This window comes from Dothidotthia symphoricarpi, assembly GCF_010015815.1.
Source record: "Dothidotthia symphoricarpi CBS 119687 unplaced genomic scaffold P153scaffold_14, whole genome shotgun sequence".
In the NCBI taxonomy this organism is placed as follows: Eukaryota; Fungi; Ascomycota; class Dothideomycetes; order Pleosporales; family Dothidotthiaceae; genus Dothidotthia; species Dothidotthia symphoricarpi.
The window spans coordinates 945648-960575 of record NW_022985021.1 but is presented as its reverse complement, the minus strand read 5'-3'; the positions used below and the strand labels follow the sequence as shown (position 1 = coordinate 960575).

General features: G+C 49.1%; 7 protein-coding genes across 7 annotated transcripts; 4 read left to right on the top strand and 3 right to left on the bottom strand.

Moving 5' to 3' along the window:
- The first annotated feature begins 1132 nt into the window (after window positions 1-1132).
- Window positions 1133-1581, top strand: P153DRAFT_368338 (uncharacterized protein). The gene has a single exon (XM_033668488.1). The coding sequence runs from the start codon at window positions 1179-1181 to the stop codon at window positions 1446-1448; it is 270 nt and encodes an 89-aa protein (XP_033522179.1). The 5' UTR covers window positions 1133-1178; the 3' UTR covers window positions 1449-1581.
- Window positions 1582-2603: 1022 nt separating this feature from the next.
- On the top strand, window positions 2604-3225 carry P153DRAFT_358627 (uncharacterized protein; the record flags this gene model as incomplete). Its single annotated transcript, XM_033666818.1, has 2 exons — window positions 2604-3048; window positions 3119-3225. The coding sequence occupies 2 exons, from the start codon at window positions 2604-2606 to the stop codon at window positions 3223-3225; spliced, it is 552 nt and encodes a 183-aa protein (XP_033522178.1).
- An 809-nt stretch (window positions 3226-4034) lies between these two features.
- P153DRAFT_344158 (MFS sugar transporter-like protein) lies at window positions 4035-5919 on the bottom strand (the record flags this gene model as incomplete). The annotated part of the gene is made up of 7 exons (XM_033666040.1): window positions 4035-4199; window positions 4284-4782; window positions 4840-5206; window positions 5256-5303; window positions 5356-5561; window positions 5611-5757; window positions 5870-5919. The coding sequence occupies 7 exons, from the start codon at window positions 5917-5919 to the stop codon at window positions 4035-4037; spliced, it is 1482 nt and encodes a 493-aa protein (XP_033522177.1).
- A 368-nt stretch (window positions 5920-6287) lies between these two features.
- On the bottom strand, window positions 6288-8977 carry P153DRAFT_344157 (glycoside hydrolase family 31 protein). Its single transcript, XM_033666039.1, has 3 exons — window positions 8778-8977; window positions 7965-8724; window positions 6288-7907 (listed from the first exon to the last, which is right to left on the bottom strand). The coding sequence occupies exons 1-3, from the start codon at window positions 8791-8793 to the stop codon at window positions 6371-6373; spliced, it is 2313 nt and encodes a 770-aa protein (XP_033522176.1). The 5' UTR covers window positions 8794-8977; the 3' UTR covers window positions 6288-6370.
- A 157-nt stretch (window positions 8978-9134) lies between these two features.
- P153DRAFT_320278 (uncharacterized protein) lies at window positions 9135-9741 on the top strand. The gene is made up of 3 exons (XM_033665114.1): window positions 9135-9224; window positions 9281-9581; window positions 9638-9741. The coding sequence occupies exon 2, from the start codon at window positions 9328-9330 to the stop codon at window positions 9520-9522; it is 195 nt and encodes a 64-aa protein (XP_033522175.1). The 5' UTR covers window positions 9135-9224; window positions 9281-9327; the 3' UTR covers window positions 9523-9581; window positions 9638-9741.
- A 2-nt stretch (window positions 9742-9743) lies between these two features.
- Window positions 9744-10166, top strand: P153DRAFT_387519 (uncharacterized protein; the record flags this gene model as incomplete). Its single annotated transcript, XM_033670657.1, has 1 exon — window positions 9744-10166. The coding sequence occupies one exon, from the start codon at window positions 9744-9746 to the stop codon at window positions 10164-10166; it is 423 nt and encodes a 140-aa protein (XP_033522174.1).
- A 2736-nt stretch (window positions 10167-12902) lies between these two features.
- Window positions 12903-14820, bottom strand: P153DRAFT_432841 (uncharacterized protein; the record flags this gene model as incomplete). The annotated part of the gene is made up of 4 exons (XM_033672993.1): window positions 14568-14820; window positions 14384-14512; window positions 13744-14034; window positions 12903-13681 (listed from the first exon to the last, which is right to left on the bottom strand). The coding sequence occupies exons 2-4, from the start codon at window positions 14424-14426 to the stop codon at window positions 12903-12905; spliced, it is 1113 nt and encodes a 370-aa protein (XP_033522173.1). The 5' UTR covers window positions 14427-14512; window positions 14568-14820.
- Window positions 14821-14928: the final 108 nt, after the last annotated feature.

The window sequence follows — 14928 nt, the reverse complement described above, 5'->3', positions numbered from 1 at the left end:
GCGCGGGGTACCATCACTATCAGGAAATAGTGCGTTGGTCGCATGACCATATAGCCGGTATGAGATAAATTATGATATCCCTTCTACCCAGATTCCACGAGGCCACTCAGGACAGAGTCTCGGGAGACTAATACCGGGAGAGCGAGGAAACTGCTGTACAAAATCTCAGCCATCGTTATTGGACAATCAGGTCTGTCAACGGTTATATTTCTGGAAGGAGAAGACAGGAGCCGCGGAAGGACTGTAGATTAGAGAGTCCTGCGAATGGGGTTTAGGCGGATGGTGTACATGTAGCAAGCGTGTTTCGCCACCCTAACCATCGATACAATCAATCCCAATCTCCCGTGTACTCATGATCAAAATTGATAATTTCAGGATTTAATCGACCGTTGTGTTACTTCCAAGATCTTTAGTGGAACCACAGTGGAATTTTCCCGCCACATAGCTACGCAGGAGTATATCTCACATATCATGCGAAGTAAGCTTAACCTTGTTTTTCCTCGAGGTTCGGACCAAGGACATGTCCATCGAAGACGAACAACAGATTATCGTAATATGCTCGCCAGCGTTACGTGGCATAGCTGTCCTCTAATCCAATCGTAATTACTGTCATGTGCTCTTTTCGATCCGAACTTCGTTTCGAAGGCTTTCGGGAAGACCGAGTGATCGCCAATTTGTTTGCTTACCATGTGCCACGTTTGTAATACATGATGTGGCTAGACTCAGACGTTGGCTCTCTGTCATTACCTCGGAGACGGAAACGTCCCCGCTTTCAGAAGACTGCTCAAATCGTAACAGATCAATTGACGATCGTTGCTTTACGACATGCCATTGAGGTTGTTGAGTCGAGACACACAGCAGCGAACAAGTGAAGCACCTGCTATGCCAGCGTGGCCGTTTGGTGGCAAGACGGGACGGAGTACTCGTTATTGAGATCTGTAAAGTCTAAGCCACCTCAGGATGACCCTAGATGCTCAGTATAAATTTTTGACTCTCCTGCACTTTCTGTTCAAACCACTCAGCAACGTCATTCTCCAGAACATCTTGTCTTGAAGGGTTTCCCGAAAGAAACACAAGCAGTCTTATCAATCTTTTTGTGAAAAGAAGCATCTGCCACCATGTTCGAAGTGGCGCGCAGAGGTCGTAGGAAGCAGATTTATAACGACTACATCCCATACATGGGGACCTGGGGATATGGAGGCTATGGTGGAGGCTATGGAGTATACGGAGGAGATCATACTCCATTTACAAAGATGTTTGGGCCCGACTACGACACACCAAACTCCATCGAAGAAGCCACGCGAGCGCACGTCAAAGCAGTCAAAGACTATGAAAAAGCACAGGAGGTGTTCCAAGAAGCAAAGAAAAAGTTTGAGGGATGCGAGAAAGCGAAGAAGGAGGCCGAAGAAAGACTGAACTGGGCGAAGCACCAGTATCAGTGGTGTTGATGCGACGTGACATATGGGGACTGGTGAGACGGCACAAACAGACAACACTGGATTTTTATTTCATAGCTCTAACGAGTTTTGCGGCTTTGGGGATTATTGATGCGACTGTAGTTCACTTATTCCGTAATCTGAGACGGTTGGTTTTTAGATTAAATTTCTTGCTTGCCTTATTCTGTAGATAGAAGTTCGATTTATCAACTAGAGTTGATTGACATTCATTTTGTTAACACTGTTAGTGACTTATTCACATATTTGTTTACTGAAATAGTATCCGTCAGTCTCTTATATTTGTTCATTCCCGAGACCACGTCGTATTCGTTCGATCGCAAAGAGCTGACCGTTTGCAAGAAAACGATAGCCCGTTCAATCATCGGTCTATCTGAGCTGGGTGCTGGGTGCTATCAGAACACCTCGATCGACACTGACACCAACAGGATGATCTGTAAGCATCTCAGCACTTGGCACAGTCCAAAAGTCTACCACTCGAAGAGACCTTCACAGTAGGGTAACAGTTGTAAGGCCAAGACGGTGATACATTTACGATGAAGCAGAGCGTAAGGATAACATCTCCTGGAGGGTTTCCAGTAATCCGACCCAATCAAAAGACTACAGTCACGAGATGCGAGGATACCGAGAAGGGGAATATGTCTAAATGTGTGCAACTAATCTGTCACGCAACTAAATTCTTTACTGTTATGCAGTGCTGTATAGTTTGGTAGCATAATTCACCGTCAGAGTCATGTGTCTTGACAACCCTCCATGGTTACTAAATGTAATGTGCAATGTGAAGAAAAGGGAAACGAAGGGTCTTTAGGAAAAGAATCCAGAGCTTTGAAGCTAAGGCTCGAATTTGAAGTCTAGATATCATGTTGGGTAAGCATGTTTCTATTGCTAGACGATTTTAGGCCTGATCGAGGCTGGAATACGTGGCAGCCAACTGCCAACACCGCTGAATGTAAAGCATTTTGTGTTCACTGTCTACCCTCAATCTTATTCACTTCGTGGTGTATGCGCAATTCGCAATGTCAGGCATATATTCATGAGCTTAGCTTTCGTCCACGTCACTGCCAGGTCTTGGGCTGTCGGTGGCTATAAAGCAGAGATCAGGACCATAGTATCTTGGACCAACAATTATATACTTCCGCAAGTGCATCTATGACCATGAAGAGAATCAACTCTCTCAAATCTATGACGAACATCAGTAATCTCTATCCGAGAACCTTCCGCACACCAGCCAACGCACCATGTCCGCGGCACTGTTCGACGAAATCCTCAGACTCTTCTCCCAGACCCGAAACAGACGACAAAGACAGGGTTGACCTACCCCAAACATCTACAGGCAATATGCATTATACAGACCGAGTTTCCGGGTCCAACACTCATAACGTTGAAGTCGCTTCGCCATTCCGCCCGACGCTGGAGCATGATGATGCACATTCAGGACCTTATGGCGTAGAGGCGCCTCCATGTTGGTCGTACATGGTAACAGTAACAGAAATCCATGTGGAAATCAAGATCGATAGCGGAGACGATGATCAAACGATCAAGTCTAAAGAGGTAGGACATGTGCCGAATCGGTTGCCTGCGAGTGACAATGAACGTAAATGATTAAGAGCTTGCACCAATACCAATGATGCCTTTTCAGCGTAAGTAAGCTGTACATTCTATAGCAGGTTCCCGTATGAAGCTCCAGTTACGTAGACCCGAATACAAGCTCTTTGTCCAGGTTTTACCGTTGAACCTCCTTGCTCCTGACACCAGTATCCGGCATGTCTGAAAATTCCAGTTAAGTTTCCATAAGTACATTAGTGTATGAGGCGAGCAGAACTTGTACGATCTCCACAAGCCAGTAACCAAAGGCAACGATATTATTCAAGCAACTGAAACGACGATGAGGCGACTTCAATAAATTGCGTCCTTGATGGCGCAGCAGAAATCTTCATCACACGCAAACTACACGAAGGGCGAGGACAAACGTGGGGATCTCGAACGATATTATGGGACACAAAACGCCACTGAGCAACTAAAGCTGCAGTCCAACGGGGAGATGAGCGTCGGTTTGTTCAGACGTGGTATCTATTGCTCGTCTGGATTGGGTCGCGTGCTCTAACTCAGGCCGCGGAAACGAACCCCCAAAGACCTACTCAGATGAGGCCACGCCAATTGAACGGTAGAAAACAGAGATTGAGTAGTTGTTGAACATTATGTAATGCCCCAGCCATCCCAATTACCTTGGGCATATAGTTCGGCCTTACGTCTCGATTACCTGTCCAATAAACCATCTCATTCATCAAACTATCTCTCTTCTGGTGCTCTGTTCAATAGTAGTTTCTGACAACTCTCAAATAGAACTGGAATGGAGATGAAGGAGAACGCGTCAAAACACGCTAATTCTACTTAGTACCTGAAACGATGATTATGACATCACCTTGTGGAACCGGTATTGGCGTCCTTGTTAACACTGGCATCCGCCAAATCTGATTAGCATTGGTCTACTTTACTGCCTACGATGCTGGATACCGAGTCCTCCACATCTTCTGGGTTCAATGGACATTACAAATTCCATGTCATCGACAACTCCTCTCCCTAGTGCACCGCTGTCACAGTATGGCCCGCGAGGTGCTTCTTCGCAGCGTCAATCCTTTCCAACTCAATCTGTTTCTGTTTGTCGTCCAGGTTGTCTGGCAGCGTTCCCAGTGCACGTTCGCCGAAGAGTAGATCGATCTCTTCGAGAGTAAGCTGCTTTGTCTCCTTCAACAAGGTCAGCAGCTGTTCAAGCAGTTCACTTTGACTTATACGTACCACAAAAACGAAGCAGATAGTCGGCAATGTGACGCAGAGATTGAAGGCCACGAAGATAAAGTAGAACTTCCAGGAGATCTCTCCAAGACCGATTGGCGAGACCTGCGACCACACCGTACCAACTAACCAGTTGCCAATTCCTGTCGCAAAGGCAGAACCGCGTCCTCGGATACTAAGCGGCATGATCTCGGATGCATAGACCCACGAGATTGGGCCGAATGACACGCTGAAGATGCAGGACACCAAGAACAGAAAGAAGACACCAGCCCCCGAGAGCCCGTTCTTTTTCGATCCTGTAGCACCGGCGACTTGGGAGTTCAGTACCGCCTCACAAACGAGCGCAATGGAGATGGCTATGGTTCCAAAGATGAGGGGCTTCTTGCGTCCAACGCGGTCGAGGAAGAATATAATGAAGATGAGGTTGAAGATTGGTCCAACAAGGTTATAGATGCCGATTACGAGTGTGTTGCGATCGCCAGTGATGCCTAGGTTATCATACAAGATGGAGGAATAGTATCCGATAACGTTGATACTACAAGACATAGGTCAGCATATTGAGCCGAAAATGAACATATCCACGATGACTTACCCGGTCATCTGCGTGAACACCTGAGCCAATGTGGCATGCATCAGCCTCTTTCGCCATGGCTTGACGGTGAACATGACTTTCCAGCCAGGCGCGGTGATCGCTTTCTCGGCTTCGCTTGTCAACTTGATCTCGTTAAACTCGGATTGGATCCACTCGTCGTTAGTGCCGTCGTAGTGGAGTTTCCTCAACACCCTCAAAGCCTCATCTGCACGATCTTTCTCCATCAGGTATCGCGGCGATTCGGGGAAGAACATGATACCGCAGATGATGATTAGACATGGGACGCATTGGAAAGCAAGCGGAAAACGCCACGAGAAAGAGCTAGTCGCCGGAACTTTGGAGGCGCCATAGCCTATCCACGTCGACACTGGCCAACTGTCAGCTACCTGAGTTGTGGGAAGCGGGTAGGAACTTACCGATGTAACCAACGCCAATCATCTGCTGAGCAAGACCGACGATGAGACCTAAGCATCATTTAGAAAGTCATCAACACACCGTGGTACTGTGATAACTTACCTCGAGTCTTTGGATGCGCGCATTCAGTCTGATAGACAGGTACAGACATACTCAACAAACCGACAGCCCAGCCTGCCAGGATCCGTCCAGTGAGGATCATTCCGAGGTGCTGAGCTGAACATTGAAGTACAGCACCGATGAGGTTGATGACGCCACCAATGAGGATTGTCTTGCGACGGCCAATACTGTCCATCGTAAAACCTCCCCTACAATACATCAGTTCCCTGAGACAGTTCATTTATGTCGAAGACCTACATCAACGAGCCAAACACCGCGCCTCCTGAGAACGTTGCATTGATAGCTCCTATGATCGGCGATGTTTTGGTAGTTCCGAAGAAAGAGAGGAAATTGGGAGACCCAATGACTATCGTCATAACTCCAGAGTCATACCCAAACAAAAAGCTCTCGAACTGTTAGCTGTGGTATGGAGGGATATTGGTGTTTATGGGGGAGTGTAGTTGTGGTACGGGGGGTTGGCTGTGTGGTGCACGCATGATGGGGCGGGTTTGCTCACCTTCCAGTGGCCGCAAATACTGCGAGGAAGACATTGAAAACGAGACCCATGGCTGCTGCTGGCTGCAGAAGACAGAGGCACTGGAGTCCTGGAATTGTCGAGCATTTCCCGAGGGAGCTGTCCAGCTTTTAATTGAACCCATGCCGTGTTGCTCACGCTACATGACCGTGCCATACATGGCTAGATCCGGAAGCGCGCCCCTAGTCTCCATGACCGCCCGCAAAGGACTCTGTAAGGTGAGCGTGTGGTTCGAGTAGTAGGCCTTAATGATCCTTCTGGCACAAATCCGGGGTCGATACGGGGTATCGGGGTACAAGCATGCGCGGGGATCTCAAGCGACCGTTGAATTTCCCGCCAATCGACCATCAGAACCCCCGCAAAGTCACAATACCCGAGTACATTTAGCCTGGGTCACTATGGAGCGGCTCTACTTCTACTTCGGTCTAACATACGATATTTGGCAACTATTTGCTCTTAGTCGTGCTTCTGAGATCAGATCGTCTATCCTAGCCTCTTGACCTTCCAATCTCCGCTCAGAACGTCCATTCCCTTGAGTTCGCCGTTTGAATCCACCTCGAGTACACCATTTCGTCGACCAGTCGTATCCACCAACACCGCTTGATCTCCCTCCTTGACGCCGTAGAGTCTCAGTTCACCACCGGAGTTTAGCCAATCGTAGCCAAATCCGCCCTCGCTCTCAGCTTGGCCAAGAACTAACACACTCCCTTCCCGGACGAACAATGGGCATTGAAGGAAACCGTACTTCTCTTTGATCCATCTGCCGCCTTGCACTTCTTTTCCGTCCCAGAAGTTGAACCATCGGCCAGGTGGCAAGTAGTACTCTGCGTCTCCACTTTCTTCAAAGACCGGTGCAGCCAAAATCTGACTTCCGACCATGAACTCGCGGTCCACATACCACGAGGTAGGATCGTCGGGAAATTCAAGGGCGACAGCTCTTACACTAGTTGGCCAGCCATTGGCAACACTCTCTTCAGCTTGAGCATACAGGTATGGCATCAGTCTGCGTTTGAGCTGAACCCAGTGTCTTAGCACGTCTGTGCAATTCTCCGGTTCGGTGGATGAGTCGTCAACAAGCCAAGGAACACGGTATGAGTTGGAGCCATGAAGGCGACTGTGTGAGTTGAGTAGTCCGAATGCAACCCAGCGCTTGTAAATCCAGGGTGGTGGATATCCTTCAAATCCGCCAATATCACTGGTCCAGAACGCGAAGGACGCAAGACCCAGGCTCAAGCCTCCGCGCACCGACTCTGCGAGAGCAGCAGGTGTAGACTCGCAGTCTCCGCCCCATTGAAGTGGGAACCGCTGGCAACCTGCTGTGGCCGTCCGCGCGAACAGTATTGCCTCGTGCTCTCCAAACCTTTTTTGCACAGTTTCGTAAACCAACTTGTTGTAGATGAACGCGTAATAATTGTGCATTCGGCTTGGATCCATACTCTTGTCGTGCCACTGAACGTTCTTAGTCGGCACTCGTTCGCCGAAATCCGTCTTGATGGAATCAACGCCCATATCAAACAACTTCTCCATACACGCTCTGAACCAGTCACACGCCTCAGGGTTCGTAAAGTCCACAATGCCCATGCCGGTTTGCCATAGATCCCACTGCCACACATCGCCGTTTGTCTTTTTGAGCAAGTAGCCCTTTTCGGCCGCATACTTGAATACCGGGCTGGCTTGTCCCACATATGGATTGGTCCAAACGCTTACTTTGTTGGCGAGTCCTGCTTCTTTCATGCGTTTGATCTGACCAGCTGGATCTGAGAAAGACTCTGGGTCCCAGATGAAGTCACACCAGTGGAAGGCGCGGAGCCAGAAACAGTCGAAGTGGAAAACTTCCACGGGAATGCGCGACTCAGACATGCGTTCAACGAAATGGCGGACAGTTTGCTCATCATAGGATGTGGTAAAGGACGTGCTAAGCCACAAACCGTATGACCAGGCTGGAACGCGGTTGGCCTTGCCAGTCAAGATGGAATACTTTGTGAGAACCTCTTTCGGGGTCGGGCCGTAGATGAGGTACCTTTGGTCATTAGCAAATTATGAGTGGGCACGTTGGCGTCCACAACTGCAGACTCACCACTTCAAACGCTGTCCTTCGACCGTAGTCTGCAATCTCGAACACCGCTCACTCCCAATCTCCATATCAATCCTATCTGGCGTGTCAATGAATACGCCATATCCCCTCGAACTCAACCAGAAAGATATGTTTTTGTACGCCTGCTCGCTAGACGTCCCACCATCGTCATTCCAGACCTCGACATTCTGGCCAACCTTATTCCACGCTCCAAATCGTTCACCAAGCCCATGAATTGACTCGCCCACACTCAACTCAGTCTGCGTGAACACATAATGCTTATGTGCACTCAAGTCTTCAACCTGCTTTGGTGAGCTGAGCGCAGGTGAATATGCGAGCCCAATACTGCGATTGAGAAGGGAGGTCAAAGTTTTCGATCCATCAGTCGCATGGAATTTGATATCAAATGTGTGCTCGTCGCCGCTGACAGTTGCACTCAGAGAGCCCGAGGTGACGGTGGTTCCATTGCCGGCTCCGCTTCTTTTCACTTCTCCCTTTACCTCAGGCCGTCCATCGGGGAACAGTTCGAAGTCCGGGCCAAGTCGCCTGGCGCCCGCAAAGTGAGTGACTTCTAGTGATATGACGCCGTCAAACTGAGCTTCCAGCTCGACCGAGAGCGTGGTGAGATTGAGTGTATCGCCTCGAGAGAAGATCTTCTTCGACGGGCAAAGGAGTGTGATGGCTTTGTTATCTTCACGTGGAGTGACAGTGTATACCTCCTCAGCATGCTGGACCGTAAACTGGTCGTTCACAAGCCACATTCCTGTAGTGCGTTAGCACCAATCTTCAAACGTGCTTGACACACCTATAACATACCATCGCGAAACTTCATGTTGTCGTTAATGCCCGAGTGGTGAAGCTCAAGGAGAGTTGTTCAGTGACGTCCAAGTCACTGCGAAAGTACTCCCCCATTGCTGGATCTTATTCATATTCAGATATTTAGGCTGTTAGTACCTTGACGTCGTTCGGGAACGCGGTCCGGCTCGTTGCGGGGGTCATTGATGTGTGGACGGAAGATTCGGTAGGAGATCAGCCGATGTCTCCACTGCTAGAACGTCGCATCTAAAATTTACACGTGAAGTCGAATGCCGATCACGTGTATATCGGTACCTCGGTGCACGGCGGCTGTCATGCTTAGTCGGGCCTACTATCGACGATCTTTCCGGTTTTGCTCAACGCAGCAAGTGATCCGATGCAACTCTTTTCGGATAACCACGAGTGCTTTATTATTTTGCTTCAGTCAAAGACAGCACGTGAGAGTGTGTAAGAACACTGATGATCAAGCGTTTTCATGGTACAATTCTGAAGTTCTACGATAGACTAATGGCCATCTTGGGTTGTCCGTGTACGTAGCTGCCTTACGTCTATGCTGGTAGCGCTTGAAAATCAGTTGAGAAGGAGCGATAAGCGGATGGGAGACCATCGGCAACCGAGTCATGACGATCAAACTCAACACACACCGCGCCCGAAATCTCCAAGACAAGACAAGCAACATCTACGAGTCCTTTGTCTTCCGCGAGACAACATCAATCTTCGAGTGTGTACACCGCATTGGGCTTAGCGTCACGCAGCTGTCCGCATCGATCCCGGTCTGGGCATTCTCGCCTCTGTCGGAATAAGGTTCTGGACTCCAATCCTTCAATAATCGTGACCAGTGGCTGATATATTTCCAGTAGTGGTTCAGCTACTTCCACCTCTTCCTTCTAGGCAAGGAGTAATCCGTCATCCAAAGCTTCCTCTGCCTGGTCAACAACAACAATACCAACAACAACAATCGCAATCATGACGATCTCGCTAAAGTGCTTCTATACCCGCCTTCCGACCTTCTCACCCGCCGAGTTCAAAGATTACATGGAAACAGTCCACGTTGGGATCTGGAAAGAAGTTATGGGACCTCACTATCCAGAAACTTGGATCCTTCGTTACGTCGAACGAGCTGAGTCCGGGATTGGGGATCGCCTAGGAATATCTATCGGGAGTGAGAAAAACGATCCTACCGCGCCTGTTCTGATTATTGGTACGCCGAGTGAATTGGAATGGGATGTCGTCGGGGAAATGGTCTTCAAAGACATGTTGCATCTGCAGCAGGCTCTAGCTGTAATAAACACCCCGGAAGGCCAAAAAATCAAGGACGATGAGGAGCGGTTTACCGATGCGGGAAAGTTTCAAGTGGTGGTTATGGGAGCAACTACGGTTTTAACCTAGGATTGAATATGATATATCGAGGATTGCCATTCGAGCAGGTGTGAGGAGGGGGGCGACGCGCGTAGTCGTGGTAACGCACCTGTTCTGAAAGTGGTAACAGGCATAGCCGTGTTATTGTGTCAATACGTTTTACATCAGCTCCAAGTGGAACACCTGGACTCTTTGGACCATCATCTGCTGCAAGGACAATTCGAAAATCATTTCACAAAACACTCAACATGGCCGATGCATCTACCATTTCCTAATTGGATGGGTTATATCTGGACTTCAATATTGAGGGTGCATGCCAAGGTCACAGAATAGGAACGCTCCACTAGGAGAAAGTATCATCAGGGGTTATGGAATCCATACAATACCCTTTACAACAACATCCTTGAAAACAAGACAATCATCTCCCTGGTTGATAATGTATCGGTGGTGCACAAGATCAAATATCCTAACTAATCCCGTGCCCGTGGAGCAAAAACATACCGGACTGATTACGTTTCTATGTTTTCTTTTTTCTTCTCGCGGTCAGCATTACTTCATCTGTATACGGGGCAACCCGAGTATTGTACATGCAAAAATGACTCATCGACTCGTCAAGATCTGCACTGTGTGAGAGCATATAAATACACTTCAACACCGAGATGCCATGTTGGTGATCGATTCGGTAGGGATTTCGTCTTGCTTGGCAGAGATAGCGTTTAATGGAGATCGGCAGATGCGTCAAAGACGCGTCTGGATCGGACAAACTAAGAGCGCGCTAAGACCAACGCATGAAGAGTATACCTATCACGCAATGCACCCCTTCGTCGCGTCTTGGTCTTTCCTTGCCTTTGAACGACGTTGTAGTGACAATATCGAAATGGAGACATTTACTCCACCGTGTTGGGGAGCACCAACAGTATTGTCAACTTCTCACGTCTCGTCAAGGCCACAACACAACTATGCTCAGCAACGCAAACGAAATGGTGGGATCACGGAAGAAGCCTGGACGAAAATTCTTTCTATACTCAACTCAGCGTACTGAAGCTGCGGTGTTTCGTTGGCAGAGCTGACAGTTCAACATGTCTTGGAAAGATTCTAATCCGTTTTCAGCTTTGCATGTGTACGCCTCATGTCATACTACAGGACGTCAGAACAAAGCTTTCCATTCGCTGAGCCCTATCCAAGCAACGTACCAGCAGACGAAGTCTTACGTATTTATGCTTGCACGTAATGAAACTATAGCTATGGAAACTGGTAGAAATGTCTGCCAGTTGACGAGGAGTCATCACTTACGTTTGGGCCTGATCATCTCAGCCCTCGAGATTGGTACTCCAGGCATAGCAACACGAACACGACATATAGACTGCCGCACAATCTTCCATGGCGTATATAAGTAACACTCACCAACTAGCTCAGAGTCATGTTACTGAAGAGTGCGTTACTAGGTAGTGTGTTACTCGGGTCCTTTTGCACTGTGCTAATGTTTACCTTACCTCGTGATTCACATGTAATTCGAAGCAATCATTGTGTTTCCCAATACATTTCACCGTCGCCTATAATCCATCAACAGAAGTTATTGTACATTTGTAGAGTTCTCGTTGAGTCTCTATGCAAATCCTCGTGGTCTCTTCCTACTGGGTCAGTACTGAGTCATGCAGAATTGTACAGCGCATGCACATTCTGCATTATTTCTGGATGGTCTCGTTTTGAAGAAGGTCGCTGAGGGTACGATGTGCTCGATGGATATACATCATGTGTCTGTTAACACCAAGAGAACTCTTAACGCTACCGCACGTTTGCACTATTCCCCTTCACACAGCCGTGTGCTGCATACGGCAAATCAAATGCATAAGCGAACACGGACGTAAATGATGGGCACGCAATTCACGGACGAGAAGACCCGGAAAAGAGGAGAAGAGGGAGGAAAGCAACCAAGCAAAAGGAAGAGAGACTCGAAACAAGCAGATGTAAACCTTCGGCCACCATGACTGCATACTCCATAACTGAGCTGGCGATCTACAGCTTCAGACGACCAATTACAGACTATTGTACTTTTAGGTTCATCAGTGATTGTTCATCTTCATGCCCAACTACAAGGGATCTCCTCTTCCGAAATTCGAGGGTCCACCATGAAGATGAAACAGCCAGGGATTCCGCACGCTGGATACAAATAGTGTCCACATCATGCAGTATGCGACAAGAACGGCATGTGCATGTTCGTCCTCTATGATGCTGGGGTATCGGGATTACATAAGCATCGAAGGAAGCCGATGCTTGTGAACAAGGCAATTGCCGGCCGACCCCGACCGTGCAACAGATGGTAATTGGATAAGTGACAAAGACAATGCACTGATGGTCCCGTAAAGCCTGCGCTACGGCACTGTACGTTGGTACCAAATGATCGGATGGATGAAGCCTACGCCATATCCTGTCACGAATGCCCTAAGCCTTTTCGAGCGAAAAGCTGGCGGCGGCGGGTACGCGCATGGGAACACCACGTATTACGTTGTATTGGAGGAGTCTCTGCGTTCCAAATTCATTATATAGATATGGTCATCCCACTCTAGTCATTCCTCAAAATCGATTCCGATAACTCCAGCCCGCACCAAGCGTCTACATCCTCATGAACAGATTTTGTAGCCATGCTCTAAGTGCCTTCCCGAGCGTGCCAAATCTTGACACCAGAACGCCAGTCAACGTTAGCCAGTCTTCATACGAATGTCAAAATGTAGACTCAGCCAAGCTGTATCAAACCCTGAAAACAGATCACCGTAACAAGTGGTAACACAACATCATAACAAGCGGTGGTACAACCGAAGACAAGACCATCCTGCGGTTCGACCATCCTCTGCTCCCCAACAACTGCCCTCCCGAGTCCCTTCGGTCATGAAGGGTTGGTTGAATAATGCTGCCGAGGCTTTGCAGATCAGAGCCGCAGGTTGGGATGACAATGGGCACGTTGTGGTAATGGCGGCCACATGGACATAGCAGACCTTGCGCAACAACGACCGTGGGGTCGTGTTGGTTATCCATCAAAGGGAGTGACGTGTTTCCAGGAAAAACATGATAGTATATCGCCGTTGTTGGGGAGATATTTTGACCGCCCCAGGTCAGGTTGGACACCATCGGACCAGCGTCAGCAGAAGTCCTGAGTACGTTACTACCAGGAACCGTGGGCATAGCATCAACAGTCTCTGTGAGTACAGTATCGACGAACTGAGAAGGTGTAGAGTCCGTAGGTAAGGGACCACTGTGGTTGTCGTTGCTAGTAAGGTTTGTTCTGACAGACTTGGATGAGGTTCCGGCGCCACCGGTCATAACGTAGCGCGAGTTGGCGCTGGGAGAACCTCCACTGATACCAGCCAGGTCATCTCCTTTCCCTTCGACGATAAGATCCAATCCACGAAAACTTTCGTTCTCAACTGCCACTACTTTCTCCCTAGCCTCCGTGGCGACTGGCATAGGATTCGTGTCAGTGGCTCCCTCAGGGTTCGTGGTTATGGCTTTCTTCGAACCCATCAACACGCTTTCGATAACGTCAACGACTGGAAAATGTCAGCAATGAGTTGTTCAGAGAAACTTTGGTGCCATGAGGCCTGCCACTTACTCAAGTTTTTGCCCTCGGTCGCTTTCAAGAACCTCCGCACGTCACTGGGATAGCTCGCATCAACTTCGCGTCTTTGGACCAATCGGGCTTCAAGCGCGTCGATCAAATTAATAATAATCTCAGCCCTGAGCCGATGCCGTTCGTCGTCCGAAAACAACCAGCTATCAGAAGACGGACTGGTAGGTACGAACCATTCGACGGCGCTGACAAGTTTCCCGAACGGTTTTCCGTCCTCATGGCCGTCCTTCAAGAATTTGAAGACCTTGCGGATGTCTTTCTCCCTCGACGTTGCTAATAAATGTCAGTTATGGTGCTCAAGCACGACATGTATCGGTCTGCATTGAAGCACCACAGAATCCCACATCGCGCCGTCAAGCAACCGTCAATCGCGTATCGTCATCACTATCGAACATAGTGTATCATTAGAGCTACAGTGCCAACAGCACTTTAGCCATGGCGCCGACAGCACCAGTACACATAAGTTGGCGGATATGCGATGGTCATAGCGGGTGCACGCGGCATGTAACTGCTGCTGCATGGAAACACTGCGATAGTGCGGAACTGCTCCGGCTATCGCCCGTTCCAAATGCAGTGGGTCCTGGCTGCATATCGTAGGCTATCATAAGGAAGTGTCACTCACCAGGAGCCTGAAAGTGACCGTCTAACTCTTTTGGGCTAGCCATCCTGATGTCTGGGGATATGCACGGTGGATAGCGGGAGGAAGGCGTGTCTACGTAAGGACAAGGTTGGCAGGACGGTGCTTGTGCGTCTGTCTCGGAGGACGTGGTCAGTCGGGCATGGCGAGCGTGGGGAAGTGGACGTACCTCAGGGAGCTGTGTTGTGGCAGTCTGTAGACACAACGATATAACTAGGACAAGTGCCGTCCTCTGCCGGTACTGAATGAGCTTCTTGCTGGCGTGGCTAGAGTCCGGAGCGGAGCGAAGATGATGCGTGTGCAGTAACGAGCGTGAAGATATTGTGGGTCGGAACACGATGAAAATTGGTGAGGAGCGCTGGTTCTGAACGGCGGCCAAACGTGCAGCGCGCGATGTGTGACGAAAGAGTCGCGCTGACGCAAATCCCTTGGGCGGATTTCCGGGGTCGTTCAGGAACCCGCCGCTCCTATGGCTCCTTACGGGAGGCGGTGGGGCATTGGTTGATGACTAGCGTAGCATTGGCCGATGC

Excerpts from the sequence above, each read along its gene's own strand:
- P153DRAFT_320278 (XM_033665114.1), top strand. The coding sequence starts at position 9,328 with ATGCTGGTAGCGCTTGAAAATCAGTTGAGAAGGAGCGATAAGCGGATG.
- P153DRAFT_344157 (XM_033666039.1), bottom strand. Across the intron at positions 7,908-7,964 it reads GAAGGACAGCGTTTGAAGTG|GTACCTCATCTACGGCCCGA; the intron begins GTGAGTCTGCAG and ends TAATGACCAAAG.
- P153DRAFT_368338 (XM_033668488.1), top strand. The coding sequence starts at position 1,179 with ATGGGGACCTGGGGATATGGAGGCTATGGTGGAGGCTATGGAGTATAC.